The sequence below is a fragment of the Salmo salar genome, chromosome 09 (assembly GCF_965601325.2).
Source record: "Salmo salar chromosome 09, fSalSal1, whole genome shotgun sequence".
NCBI classification, from domain to species: Eukaryota; Metazoa; Chordata; class Actinopteri; order Salmoniformes; family Salmonidae; genus Salmo; species Salmo salar.
Window position 1 is genome coordinate 113154297 of NC_138299.1, and position 15290 is coordinate 113169586.

The following is a 15290-nucleotide window of genomic DNA, read 5'->3' on the forward strand; positions in this document are numbered from 1 at the left end:
TTGTTTATGTAGAGCGTGAACAGTAATGGACCAAGTATAGAACCTTGTGGGACCCCTTTAACCAAGTCCAATGGCTCCGACTGGATGCCGTCGACTCTAACAGCCTGACTTCTATCCTTTAGATAGTCATGAAACCAACGACAGGCTTCCGATCCCAGTCCTATTAACGACAGCTTACCCAAGTCTGCAGTACATGCGATACATATGTACTGAAAGGATGCGTATGTATTCTAGACCATATGGTTGGTTCTGATAGTAGGGTTCCTATGCTCTCTCTCATATAGGAAAATGATTGCAGACATTTTTGGTGACTCGGGTGATGAAGAGGGGGAAGAGTTTACGGTGAGTTTTACTAACTTTACAAATCAAATTTCAAAAGTTTGGACACACATACTCATTCCATAATTTTTCTTTATTTTTACTATTTTCTACATTGTAGAATAATAGGGAAGACATCAAAACTATGAAATAACACATATGGAATCATATAGTAACCAAAAAAGTGTTAAAGAAATCTAAATATATTTGAGTTTCTTCAAAGTATTCACTCCTGTAGCGGGCCGGGCGCAATGCACGCTGACAAAGTCGCCAGGTGTACGGTGTTTCCTCCAGCGCGTTGGTGTGGTTGGCTTAAGCGAGTATTGTGTCAAGAAGCAGTGCAACTTGTCAATGTTGTGTTTCGGAGAACGCACAGCTCTCGATTTTCGCCTCTCCCGAGTCCATACGGGAGTAGCAGCGATGGTTCAAGACTGTAACTAACAATTTGGATATCACGAAATTGGGTAGAAAATGGGGTATAAATAAATAAACAGCCTTGATGGCCTTAATGTAGTTTTCATTCTCTCAGTCCCAGCTTTGATGCACCTGTACTGACCTCGCCTTCTGGGTTATAGCGGTGTCCACAGGCCGTGGCTCGGATGGTTGATGTACTTGATGATCTTTTTGGCCTTCCTGTGACATCGGGTGCTGTAGGTGTCCTGGAGCCAAGCCACATTTCTTCAGCCTCCTGAGATTGAAGAGGTGCTGTTGTGGTGTCTTCACCACACTATGTGTGGGTGGACCATTTCAGATCGTCAGTGATGTATATGCCGAGGACCTTGAAGCTTTCCACCTTCTCTACTGCGGTCCCGTCGATGTGGATAGGTGCGTGCTCCCTCTGCTGTTTCCTGAAGTCCACAATCAGCTAGTTTGTTTTGTTGTGAGGCTATTTTCCTGGCATCACTCTCCCAGAGCCCTCACCTCAACCCTGTAGGCTGTCTCATTGCTGGTAATCAGTCCTACTACTGTTGTCGTCTGCAAACTTGATGATTTGAGTTGGAGGCGTGCGTGGCCATGCAGTCGTGTGTGAACAGGGAGTACAGGAGGGCGCTGAGCACACACACCCTTCTGGGGCCCCTGTGTTGAGGATCAGCGAAGTGGAGGTGTTTCCTACCTTCACCACCTGGGGACGGTCCATCAGGAAGTCCAGGATCCTGTTGCACAATTTTATTCGACACATGCTTCGTAAACAAAAGTTAAATGTTTACTCACGGGCCCTTCCCAACAATGCAGAGAGAAAGAAAATAGAGAAATAATCTATACATAATAACACACACAATTATAAATACACAGTGAGTAACGATAACTTGGTGTACCAGTGATGTTGTTAGACTTGCCCCAAACATAATGCTTTGTTTTCAGGACAAAAAGTTTATTTCTTTGCCATATTTTTTGCAGTATCACTTTAGTTTCTTATTGCAAACAAGTTTTGGAATATTTGTATTCTGTAAAGACTTCCTTTTCACTCTGTCATTTAGGTTAGTATTGTCGAGTAACTGCAAAGTTGATCCATCCTCAGTTTTCTCCTATCACAGCCATTAAGCTATGTAACTGTTGTAGCCTTTGGTCTCCATGGTGAAATCACTGAGCCTTTTTCTTCCTCTCCGGCAACTGAGTTAGGAAGGACGCCTGTATCTTTGTAGCGACTGGGTGTGTTGATACACCATCCAAAGCGTAATTAATAACTTCATCATACTGAAAGGGATATTCAGTGTCTGCTTTTTTTTCTCCACATCTACCAATAGGTGCACTTGTTCTTTGCGAGACATTGTAAAACATCCATGATCTTTGCTTGGAATTCACTACTCGACTGAGGGAACTTAGAATTATCTGTATATGGGGTACTCATAAAAATTAACCACTGTTATTGCACACAGAATAAGCCCATGCAACTTATGTGACTTGTTAAGCAAATTCTTACTCCTGAATGTATGTAGGCTTGCCATAACAAAGCGGTTGAATACTTAGTGACTCAAGGCATTTCAGCATTAACATTTATTTTTTATTATTTTATTGTTTATTTCTAAAAACAAAATTACACTTAGACTTTGTGGGGTATTGTGTGTAGATCAGTTGCACAATCTCGACGTAATCAATTTTCAATTCACACTAACACAACAAAATGTGGAAAGAGTCTAGGTGTGTGAATACCTTATGAAGGCACTGTATGTACATATAACTAGGAATAAAGTGACTAGGCCAAAGGATAGATAATAAACATTAGCAGCAGTCTATGTGATCAGTCCCAAAAAAAGTTTGTGCAAAAAGGGTCAATGCAGATGGTCTGGGTAGCTATTTGGTTAACTATTTAACAAACTATTCAGCAGTCTCATGGCTTGGGGGTAGAAGCTATTCAGGGTCCCGTTTGTTCTAGCATCGGTACCGCATGCCCTGCGGTAGCACAGAGGAACAGTCTGACTTGGGTGGCTAAAGTTTGTACATTTTTAGGACCTTTCTCTAACACCGCCTGGTGTAGATGTACTGGGCCGTATGCACAACAGAGGGTAGCCACTTGCGGGTCAGATACCAAGCAGTATGTTGTCTTGCTGTTCTGCCTCCTGTCCTAGTGTTCTGTCTCCATTGGTCCCGCTAGCAATCCTACCCCTGCACATTTTACAGATTGTAAAGTACTGGACAAGTGAGCGCTAGCCATAAAGAATATTTAGCCTATAACTTGTATTATTCAGAAACATAAAATACCGCCATACCGTCAAATGAGAAAAATACTGTGAAATTGTTTTTTTGACCATATCCAGTCCTTTCAGATCTGTGAACATCAAGGGTCCCAATCACAGATTAAGCTTGTCCTGGACTAAAAAGCATTCTTAATGGAGAATCTCCATTGAAAGGGCTTTTAGTCCAGGATTACACTTAATCTGTCTGGGAAACTGCCCCCAAATATTTAGGGACTCTTGGGAATTGTCCAGACACCGAAACTATACCTTATCTTTGATTCCCGATCCCAACGACTGCTGTTGTTTCTGCACCAATAGGGTTTCAATCAGGAGGATCTGGAGGGGGATAAGAACCAATCACAGGCCTCAGCAAAGAAAGCAATGGCAGACGACTCGGACTCTGACGAGGGCGTGGACAGGGGTGGTGGCCAAGAGTGAGTATCTCATGAAGTCTTTGTCAATATTTTCAATCAATCGATTTCCTCTTGCCACTATACTTTCATTCTATAGTGGAGGCGTGGCTAACTGGCTGACTGTCTCTATTCAGCACCAGCTTCATGTCAGACTTTGACGTGATGCTGGCTCGTAAGAAGGCCCAGAGCGGGAAGCGACGACGGAACCGCGACGGGGGAACGTTCATAAGTGATGCTGACGATGTGGTCAGCGCCATGATCACCAAGATGACGGAGGCTGCAGAGGTGATGTTCAGGCCCCAAACTGTGTGTGTGTTCTGTCATAGCTCTTCAATGCAGATGCGGGGGTACCATTCTAACTGTGTGATTTACAGGAGGACAGAACACTGAATGCTCAGAAGAAGCCAGCCTTAAAAAAGCTGACCCTCCTCCCCACTGTAGTTATGCACCTGAAAAAGTGAGTCCATCCATGGCTCTTGATACTACCACAAGCATAGTCTATATTCATTGACTTTACAAAACATTAGGAACTTTCCATGACAGAATGACCAGGTGAAAGCTGTGACTTCTTATTGATGTCACTTGTTAAATCCACTTCAATCAGTGTAGATGAAGGGGAGGAGACCGGTTAAAGAAGGATTTTTAAGTCTTGAGACATGGATTGTGTATGTGTGCCATTGAGGGTGAATTGGCAAGACCAAATATTTAAGTGCCTTGGAACGGAGTATCGTAGTAGGTTCCAGCCTCTTAAGGCAGTTCTGAAGGATGGCTGTAGTGTCTATTTTTATTTTTTATTTTTGAGTGTTAACTATAAACTTGATGTCCTCTTTAGCCTTGTCTACAAGGCTTGCTGCCACCAAATGCGCCTTGGTTTGGGTGTTGTACAGCCCAACTTTGAATTCTGCATGATAAGACAGGGGTTATGCGTTTGCTTGTTGTTGAACTGCAAATTACACCTGCTCTGAGCACTTCGTCGGTAGATGCACTGCCCAGCTCCCCGTCTCCCTCTCATGCTGAGTCTGACTCGCTAGTAGGCCTACGGTGGGGGTGCCGGTGGTGATGCTGAACTGGTGGGATTAGCAGTGCTGCTAGCTAAGAGGCATTGCCATCAGGAACTGTTTGCCTCTCACTCCTCTCCTCCGCACTGACCGATCTCTGGCTCGTTCTGGGTTTAATTCACCATCTTTCTCTGGATTTTCGGACTTGGAAAATGTCATCAACCTTGATTGCCTTTTCTTATCCATTTTTTTTTATTATTTGGCTTTGCACATTTCAAATTCAGTAGGGAGATGACTGGCCTAGACGACGTGATTTACATAGGGACCTCTTCACCAGCTGATCACCACTACCAAGAACTGTGTCAGGATCAGTTACTTCCAACACTGGCCCTCCCCAAAACCTCTATGTACAAATAATAGCGCAGGTCTGGAATCAATGTGGTATGATAGGATGCTTACACAGAAGGATCACCCCGCATTTACTTGATGGTCTTTCTGGGGGGCAGGGGAAGTGATTTAACCCTGATCGCTTTTATTAGAATGTCTACAGTGCGAACAGTGAAAAAATTAATAAATCATGCTGCGAGAGGTACCGGATCGGGGAAATACGTGTCAGAACAAACAAAGTCCAATCTGAGCGGTGCCGGATCCTGTTCCAGCAGGATCCAGCTCAAATTAAGCACTAGCTATATGTTTTGATTTTTAATACATTGTAAGGCTGCTTTGTTTTTTGCGCAGGCTGTACACACTTCATTAGTCTCTTATTCACAATTTGACAAGCGCTTGATAATGCCTCGAATTTCACAGCGGCATCCCCTTTGTGGCCGTAATGCACCCTAAAAAAATCCATGCCTTTTGCGGCCAGTGGCCGTTGTGCCCTTGGCCTGGAGTGCTGCGTTGGGCCCTTCTCACTGAGCGCTATGCGCTCCTAAGCACCTCTCACTCAGATGGCTCTCCATCAGGTGATCGGGTCTTTCTCACAGGCTACAAGTGAAGAGACGCATCGGGGACGCAACTGCGCGCATCCTTATGCAATTCCGAGATGCATATGACTGTCCAAATTTTACTTTTCGTCAGCCAACAAGATGAGTAGGCCTAAAGGAACAGCAAAAGCACTAGCCTATGTCAATCTACTATCCCCCATAATACAGAAGTTGACCTATTCTGTGCGATAAATAAATATTCCAAACATAGTCTGGGACAGTTGTGGGATGCAATGGATCCCAAATTAATACAACCCCACTAGCATCAAAAAAAACTTTTTTACGCAATGTGGCTGACGCAACAAATCAGAACATTTAGCTTAAAATGTTGATAAACTGAGGCTATTTCTTCACATTATAAGCAGAGCAATGTGCACTTATGGCAGTAGGCCGTAAGCGTGAATGTTCCATTACCCGAAAACACCATTATCAAAGGTGACCGCAAATGTGATTATACATGTAATGCTTTTGTTATAACGGTGCATTTTTATGGTAAATTCTAACCCAAACTTGAAACTCACATGCTGCTTAACTGTGCCAGTTAGGCTCTAAACACCTTGTAAAGCAGATTAATGTGCTTAATTGTAAGAAGTTATTTGGTCACTTTAGTTGTGATACAAACCTTATCAAAACATATAGGCCTATGGGCTAGACTACATGAGGTGTGCGACTATGATTCGAAAGGCATTGTTTCTTATGCTGGGCATCATTCACAAGTGATAGTTTGATAGGCTAATATTGTCACCTATTGTTGATTTAATCTTGTCTTTACATATACAAAATTATGTATGTGTGAAATTTATTTTGATTTAGAATGGACCCTTATCATGCACCTGTCTCAAAACGGGCAGCGGGATAAAATGCATGTAATCTATGCACTTAAATAGCGAATGGAGGATGCTTTTCCGGTGGTTAATTTTCATGCCAGCCAGGTAGGCTTTACTCCTGTTGTGAAGATAAACAGTGTGCTTAATATTAGGAAAGTTGAGAGAAATATAGTAGGCCTAGGCTATAGAAGGCTTAGGGGATCCTCTTTTTAGTAGCCATCAATCTGTTTTCTCGCGTAACTGCATAGCCTATTGAAATGTTGCGCAAAATGAGCTCATGGGCTCTCATGAAGTGTGTGATTTAGATTTTCAATCACATTTGCATTGATGCCAGAGTGATTAGAGGGACCGTAGAGTGCTGAGTACCAGGCAGTTAGCAAGTTTTGTAGACTACTAATGACCATCAGCATCACAGCTTGGAGAAGCCTAATTACCGTGACAAAACAGTCCCATGGAATTTGACTGTCGTCATTACTCGTGACCACCGGTGTGGTGGTAATACAGTCACCGTAACAGCCCCATACACAATCCATGTCTCAAGGTTTAAAAATGATTCTTTAACTTGTCTCCTCCCCTTCGTCTACACTGATTTGAAGTGGATTTAACAAGTGACATCAATAAGAGATCACCTGGTCAGTCTATGTAATGGAAAGAGCAAGTGTTCCTAATGTTTTGTACACTGTGTGAGAAATACCACATGGAATCATGTAGTAACCAAAAAAGTGTTAAACAAATCTAAATATATTTAATATTTGAGAATTTTCCAAGCTTCTTCAAGTGCAGTTGCAAAAACCATCAAGCGCTATGATGAACTGTCTCTCGTGAGGACCGCCACAGGAAAGGAAGACCCAGAAGTTACCAATGCTGCAGAGGATAAGTTCATTACAGTTACCAACCTCAGATATTGCAGCCCAAATAAATGCTTCAGACTTCAAGTAACAGACATTTCAACATCAACTGTTCAGAGGCTGCGTGAATCAGGCCGTCACGGTCGAATTGCTGCAAAGAAACCACTATTAAAGGACACCAATAAGAAGAAGAAACTTGCTCGGGCCAAGAAGCACGAGCAATGGACAGTAGATCGGTGGAAATCTGTCATTTGGTCTAGAGTCCAAATTTGAGATTTTTGGTTCCAACCACCGTGTCTTTGTGAGACAGTGTATGTGAACGGATGATCTCCGCATGTGTGGTTCACACCGTGAGACATGGAGGTGTGATGGTGTGGGGGTGCTTTGCTGGTGACACTGTCTGTGATTTATTTAGAATTCAAGGCACACTTAACCAGCATGGCTACCACAGCATTCTGCAGCGATATGCCATCCCATCTGGTGTGGCCACCAGCTGCATTAAGTACTGCAGTGCATCTCTTCCTCATGTTCTGCACCAGAGTTGCCAGTTCTTGCTGTGAGATGTTACCCCACTCTTCCACCAAGACACCTGCAAGTTCCCAGACATTTCTGGGGGGAATGGCCCTAGCCCTCACCCTTCGATCCAACAAGTCTCAGATGTGCTCAATGGGATTGAGATCCTGGCTCTTCGCTGGCCGTGGCAGAACACTGACATTCCAGTGTCGCAGGAAATCACGCACAGACCATGACGGACCCTCCTCCTCCAAATTAATCCCGCTCCAGAGTACAGACCTCAGTGTAACGCTCATTCCTTCGATGATAAACACGAATCCGACCATCACCCCTGGTGAGACAAAACCGTGACTTGTCAGTGAAGAGCACTTTTTGCCAGTCCTCTCTGGTCCAGCGATGGTGGGTTTGTGCCCATAGGTGACGTTGTTGCCGGTGATGTCTGGTGAGGACCTGCCTTAGAACATGCCTGCATGCCCCCAGTCCAGCCTCTCTCAGCCTATTGTGGACAGTCTGTGCACTGATGGAGGGATTGTGCGTTCCTGGTGTCACTCGGGCAGTTGTTGCCATCCTGTACTGATCCTGTGCAGGTGTTGTTACACGTGGTCTGCCACTGCTAGGACGATCAGCTGTCTGTCCTGTCTCCCTGTAGCGCTGTCTTAGGTGTCTCACAGTACGAACATTGCAATTTATTGCCCTGGCCACATCTGCAGTCCTCATGCCTCCTTGCACAGATGAGCAGGGTCCCTGGGCATCTTTCTTTTGGTGTTTTTCGAGTCAGTAGAAAGGCCACTTTAGTGTCCTAAGTTTTCATAACTGTGACCTTAATTGCCTACCGTCTGTATACTTTTAGTGTCTTACATCTAGGCGTTCTGCTAGCGGAACCCCGTTCCGCCAGCGGAACCCCTAACCAACAGCCAATGGGATCGCATGGCGTGAAATACAAAAACAACTAAAATACCACAATTCAATTTTCTCAAACATACGACTATTTTACACCATTTTCACAATTTTTCTCCTGAATCCAACCACGTTGTCCGATTTTCAAAAAGGCTTTACAGCGAAAGCAAAACATGAGATTATGTTAGGATACCACCACAGCAAAAAAACAACACAGCCATTTTCCTAGCAAGGACAGCCATTTTCCAAGCAAGGGTAGCCGTCCAAAAGCACAAAACCAGCTAAAATTATGCATTAACCTTTGACGATCTTCATCAGATGACACTCCTAGGACATTGTTAGACAATACATGCATTTTTTGTTCCATCAAGTTCATATTTATATCCAAAAAAACCATTTTACATTGGTGTGTGACGTTCAGAAAATGTATTCACCCCAAAATTTCCGGTGAATGTGCACCATAATTTACAGAAATACTCATCATAAACGTTGACAAAATATATAACAATTAAATAAAGAAGTATAGATGAACTATTCCTTTATGCAAACGCTTTGTCAGATTTCAAAATAACTTGACGGAGAAAGCACATTGTTCAATATTCTGAGTACTGAGCCCCAAGCTATTCAGTTAGCCGTCCAGCCACGGCATCCACAAAACGCTGAAATATGTTAAAAATATTATCTTACCTTTGCTGATCTTCGGCTGAATGCACTCGGAAGGTCTCCCACTTCCACAAGAAATGTTCATTTCTTCGATAAAGTCCATAATTTGTTGAAATAAATCCGTTTTGATGGCACGTCCAGATCACCATTCCAAAATGCATCGATCCACCGTCGACGAAAAGTTAAAGTTCCCTCAGCGGTTGTAGAAACATGTCAAACCATGTTCACAATCAATCTTTAGGGTGTTTTTAACGTAGAATTACGATAATATTCTAACCGGACAATAGCAGATTCAATACAGAATAAAAATAAAAATGGCTAGCCCTGCGTGACCGCGCATGAGGTAAGTCAATGACCCCAGCCCGACCACTTACTGTTCCGGGTATTATTCAATCAAATTGCATTGTAGAAGCCTCAAACAAGGTTCTAATGACTGTTGACATCTAGTGGAAGCCTTAGGAAGTGCAATATGACATCACAGACACTGTAGTTTAGATAGTCATTTCAAATAATGTTCTACAACCATGTGAGGTCAAACTTCCTGGTTGGATTTCTCTCAGGTTTTTGCCTGCCATATGAGTTCTGTTATACTCAGACATTATTCAAACAGTTTTAGAAACTTCAGTGTTTTCTTTCCAAATCTACTAATAATATGCATATCCTACCTTCTGAGTCTGAGTAGAAGGCAGTTTAATTTGGGTACGTTTTTCATCCGGCCGTGAAAATACTGCCCCCTATACTCAACAGGTTAACGACCGTTCCACAGGTGCATGTTCATTTAACCTGTTAGGGCTAGGGGGCAGTATTGACACGGCTGGATAAAAAACATGTAACCCAGTAACTAGAATATACATATACTTATTACATATGGATAGAAAACACCCTAAAGTTTCTAAAACTGTTTGAATGGTGTCTGTGAGTATAACAGAACTCAAATGGCAGGTCAAAACCTGAGAGATTCCTTTACAGGAAGTGGCCTGTCTGACCATTTCTTGAACTTCTTTTCCATCTCTATCTTTTACTAAGGATCTCTGCTCTAACGTGACACTTCCCACGTCGTCCATAGGCGCTCAGAGCCCGGGAAAAAACAGAATGTCGTCATTCCAGCCCCAGGCTGAAACACATTATCGCCTTTCTCAAGTGGCCGATCAAGGGACTCTGGGCTTATGCGCGTGACCCGACCGCCCCCGCCTTTGTGATTTTTTTCCCTCTGTTTGCCGAAAAGGAGATTCCCTGTCGGAATATTATCGCTTTTCTACGAGAAAAATGGCGTAAAAATTTATTTTAAACAGCGGTTGACATGCTTTGAAGTACGGTAATGGAATATTTAGAATTTTATTGTCACGAATTGCGCCATGCGCGCGACACTTCTTTACCATTTCGGATAGTGTCTGGAACGCACGAACAAAACGCCGCTATTCGGATATAACGATGGATTATTTTGGACCAAACCAACATTTGTTATTGAAGTAGCAGTCCTGGGTGTGCATTCTGACGAAGACAACAAAATGTAATGAAACTTTTATAATAGTAAATATGATTATGGTGAGTGCTAAACTTGCCGGGTGTCTAAATAGCGAGACCGTGATGCCTGGGCTATGTACTTAGAATATTGCAAAATGTGCTTTCACCAAAAAGCTATTTTAAAATCGGACATATCGAGTGCATAGAGGAGGTCTGTATCTATAATTCTTAAAATAATTGTTATGCTTTTTGTGAACGTTTATCGTGAGTAATTTAGTAAAATGTTAGCGAATTCCCCGGAAGTTTGCGGGGGGTATGCTAGTTCTGAACGTCACATGCTAATGTAAAAAGCTGTTTTTTGATATAAATATGAACTTGATTGAACAAAACATGCATGTATTGTATAACATAATGTCCTAGGGTTGTCATCTGATGAAGATCATCAAAGGTGAGTGCTGCATTTAGCTGTCTTCTGGGTTTTGGTGACATTATATGCTGGCTTGAAAAATGGGTGTCTGATTATTTCTGGCTTGGTACTCTGCTGACATAATCTAATGTTTTGCTTTCGTTGTAAAGCCTTTTTGAAATCGGACAGTGTGGTTAGATTAACGAGAGTCTTGTCTTTAAATAGCTGTAAAATAGTCATATGTTTGAGAAATTGAAGTAATAGGATTTTTAATGTTTTGAAAATCGCGCCACAGGCTGCAAGTGGCTGTTACGTAGGTGGGACGAATTCGTCCCGCTAGCCCAGAGAGGTTAATTGTTTATGGTTCATTGAGCAAACATGTGCAACATTGTTTAAACCCTTTACAATGAAGATCTGTGAAGTTATTTGGATTTTTACAAATTATCTTTGAAAGACAGGGTCCTAAAAAGTGATGTTTATTTTGATTTAACATTTTTTTTTGGTTACTACATGATTCCATGTGTGTTATTTCATAGTTTTGATGTCTTCACTATTATTCTACAATGTAGAAAATAGTAAAAATAAAAACCCTTAAATGAGTAGGTGTGTCCTAAATTTTGAGTGGATCTGTATGTAAGTTCATGTGTATATGAATATGTGTGTATATATATATATATATATATATATATATATATATATACACACATCTCACTCTCACACACACACCAAATTAGTAGATTTGGCTATACCTACTGCTGACAAGTGTATTAAGTCGAGCAGACAGCCATGCAATCTCCTTAGACAAACAATGGTAGTAGAATGGCCCGTACTGAAGAGCTCAGTGACTTTCAACATGGCACTATCATAGGATGCCACCTTTCCAACGAGTCAGTTCGTCAAATTTCTGCCCTGCTCGAGCTGCCCGGTAAATTTTAAGTGCTGTTATTGTGTAGTGGAAACATCTAGGAGAAACAATGGCTCAGCTGCGAAGTGGTAGGTCACAAAAGCTCAGAACTTGTGTGACCTACTGGAGCAGGGGAAATGCGTTGTCTGGAGTGTTGAATCATGCTTCACCATCTGGCAGTCCGACGGACAAATCTTGGTTTGGCGGATGCCAGGAGAACGCTACCTGCCTGAATGCGTTGTGCCAACTGTAAAGTTTGGTGTAGGAGGAAAAATGGTCTGGGGCTGTTTTTCATACTTTGGGCTAGGCCCCTAACGTTACAGTATGCATTGACATTCTAGACAACTCTGTGGCAACAGTTTGGGGAAGGTCCTTTCCTGTTTCAGCATGGAATGGATTTGTGCCCCGTGCACACATACAGGTCCCTACAGAAATGGTTTGTTGAGATTGGTGTCTAAGAATTTGACTGGCCTACACACAGAGCCCTGACCTCAACCCCATCAAACACCTTTGGGATGAATTGAAACGCAGACAGTGAGCCAGGCCTAATCGCCCAACTCAGTGCCTGACCTCACTAATGCTCTTGTGGTTGAATGGGAGCAAGTCACCGCAAAATAGTGGAGACTGTTATAGCAGCAAAGGGGGGAACAACGCCATATGTAATGACCATGATTTTGGAATGAAATGTTCGAAGAGCATGTGTCCACATACTTTTGGTCATGTTGTGTGTACTTTATATATACAGTGCTTTCGGAAAGTATTCAGACCCTTTGACTTTTTCCACATTTTGTTACGTTAGTCTTATTCTAAAATTGATTAATTCGTTTTTACCCTCATCAATAATGACAAAGTAAACTTTTTTTTTTATACATTTTTGCAACTTTATTGAAAATAGAAAACTGAAATTTGACTTACATAAGTATTCAGACCCTTTACTCAGAACTTTGTTGAAACACCTTTAGCAGCAATTACAGCCTCGAGTAATCTTGGGTGTGACGTTACAAACTTGGCACACCTGTATTTGGGGTGTTTTTCCCATTTATTTTCTGCAGATCCTCTCAAGCTCTGTCAGGTTGGATGGGGAGTGTCGCTGCACAGCTATTTTCAGGTCTCTCCAGAGATGTTTGATCGGGTTCAAGTCCAGGCTTTGGCAAGGCCACTCAAGGACATTGAGACTTGTCCCAAAGCCACTCCTGCGGCGTCGTCTGCTGTGTGCTTAGGGTCGTTGTCCTGTTGGAAGGTGAACCTTCACCCCAGTCTGAGGTCCTGAGCGCTCTGGAGCAGGTTTTCATCAAGGATCTCTGTACTTTGCTCCGTACATCATTCCCATGATCCTAACTAGTCTCTCAGTCCCTGCTGCTGAAAACATCCCCACAGCATAATGCCACCATACTTCGCAGTAGGGATGGTGCCAGGTTTCCTCCAGACGTGACACTTGGCATTCAAGCCAAAGAGTTCAATCTTGGTTTCATCAGACCAGAGAATCTTGTTTCTCATGGTCTGAGTCTTTAGGTGCCTTTTGGCAAACTCCAAGTGGGCTGTCATGTGCCTTTTGCTGAGGAGTGGCTTCCGTCTGGCCGCTCTACCATAAAGGCCTGATTTTGGTGGGGTGCTGCAGAGATGGTTATCCTTCCAGAAGGGTCTCCCATACCCACAGAGGAACTCTGGAGCTCTCTGTGACCATCAGGTTCTTGGTCACCTCCCTGACAAAGGCCCTTCTCCCCCGATTGCTGTTTGGTGGTTCCAAACTTCTTTCATTTTAAGAATGATGGAGGCCACTGTGTTCTTGCGTACCCTTTTGCAGATATGTGCCTCGACACAATCCTGTCTCAGGGCTCAAAGGACAATTCCTTCGAGTCGCATAGCAAAGGGTCTGAATACTTATGTAAATAAGGTATTTTTATTTTTTATACATTTGCAAAGATTTGTAAAAACCTGTTTTTGCTCTGTCATTATGGGGTATTGTGTGTAGATTGATGAGGAAAAGTCATTGTATTCCATTTTAGAAAAAGGCTGTAACGTAACAAAATGTGGAAAAAGTCAGTGGGTCTGAATACTTTCCAAATGGTGTGTGTGTGCACAGACTGAATGATCAGAGTTTTTTAATTAAAATGTAGTACAATTGAGTTCACGTGCAGCACGTAGGTGATTGTCATTTTGCCTGCGTATATTGTGTGTGTGTTCAGGCAAGACCTCAAGGAGACGTTCATCGACAGTGGAGTGATGTCGGCCATTAAGGAGTGGATCGGCCCGCTGCCAGACAAGAGTCTCCCGGCCCTCAAAATCAGAGAGGATCTCCTCAAGATCCTACAGGAAGTAAGTGCTAGGGATTCCATTGCTGCCAATTCCCCCCTGAAACGTCACCATGGCTTTTAATCTTTGTAAAGACCTGTGTTTTTCATATAGTTTTCGGTTCTCCCCCCAGCTCCCCAGTGTGAGTCAGGAGACTCTTAAACACAGCGGGATTGGCCGAGCCGTCATGTTCCTCTACAAACACCCCAAGGAGTCGCGCCCCAACAAGGACCTCGCCCTCAAACTCATCAGTAAGTGCCTAGATATCTACGCTCAAAAACATAAAATATGCATACAATAATGTGCATTTTGCTGACATTAATAGCTGACCAAATATTGTCTGACGTTGAAACGGAAGTTGGTTATTAAAGGGCTAAAAAAAAAAACATTCTCATTTTCACTCACCTGTTTCATAGCTTTGGTTTTTAGTAAGTTCCAGTGGCTTCTAACGAGCATGCAATAGGACACGGTCCCTCTGTAGAGGTAAATAGTGTTTGGATGTTGGTAGAGTATTAGTATTGAAACGTGCCATGTCTCTACAGACGAGTGGTCCCGCCCTATCTTTGGCCTGACATCCAACTACAAGGGCATGACGCGTGAGGAGAGACAACAGAGAGACCTTGACCAGCAAATGCCACAAAAAAGACTCCTCAGGTAAATGTGTGCACACCCCAGGGTTTCCGTTAGGAAAATGTGGCGCTGGATAAGGTGACCAGCAAGTTATTAGAAAAAAATATATACATTACCGTTCAAAAGTTTGGGGTCACTTAGAAATGTAATTGTTTTTGTCCATTTTTAAAATAACAAAATTGATTCAGAAATACAGTGTAGACATTGTTAATGTTGTACATGACTATTGTAGCTGGAAACAACAGTTTTGTTTCAGCAATATAATGGAATTTCTACATAGGCGTACAGAGGCCATTCCATTGGAACAGAGGAGTGATGGTTGCTGATAATGGGCCTATGTAGATATTCCATTAAAAATCAGTCGTTTCCAGCTACAATAGTCATTTACAATGTCTACACTGTATTTCTGATCAATTTGATGTTATTTTAATGGACATAGAATTGTCCTTGTTTTTGAAA

At 42.6% G+C, this 15290-nt stretch overlaps 1 protein-coding gene across 5 annotated transcripts in view; it reads left to right on the forward strand.

The window, feature by feature from the left end:
* The window catches only part of iws1 (interacts with SUPT6H, CTD assembly factor 1), a 44583-nt gene that overhangs the window by 22724 nt on the left and 6569 nt on the right, over nucleotides 1-15290 (forward strand). For all 5 annotated transcript variants that reach the window (XM_014213433.3, XM_014213432.3, XM_014213436.3 and 2 more), the window contains 7 exons: nucleotides 285-342; nucleotides 3312-3427; nucleotides 3541-3691; nucleotides 3781-3863; nucleotides 14096-14225; nucleotides 14335-14452; nucleotides 14744-14855. In XM_014213433.3, the coding sequence (XP_014068908.1) occupies nucleotides 285-342; nucleotides 3312-3427; nucleotides 3541-3691; nucleotides 3781-3863; nucleotides 14096-14225; nucleotides 14335-14452; nucleotides 14744-14855 (768 nt within the window). The remainder of the gene's footprint in view (nucleotides 1-284; nucleotides 343-3311; nucleotides 3428-3540; nucleotides 3692-3780; nucleotides 3864-14095; nucleotides 14226-14334; nucleotides 14453-14743; nucleotides 14856-15290) is intronic.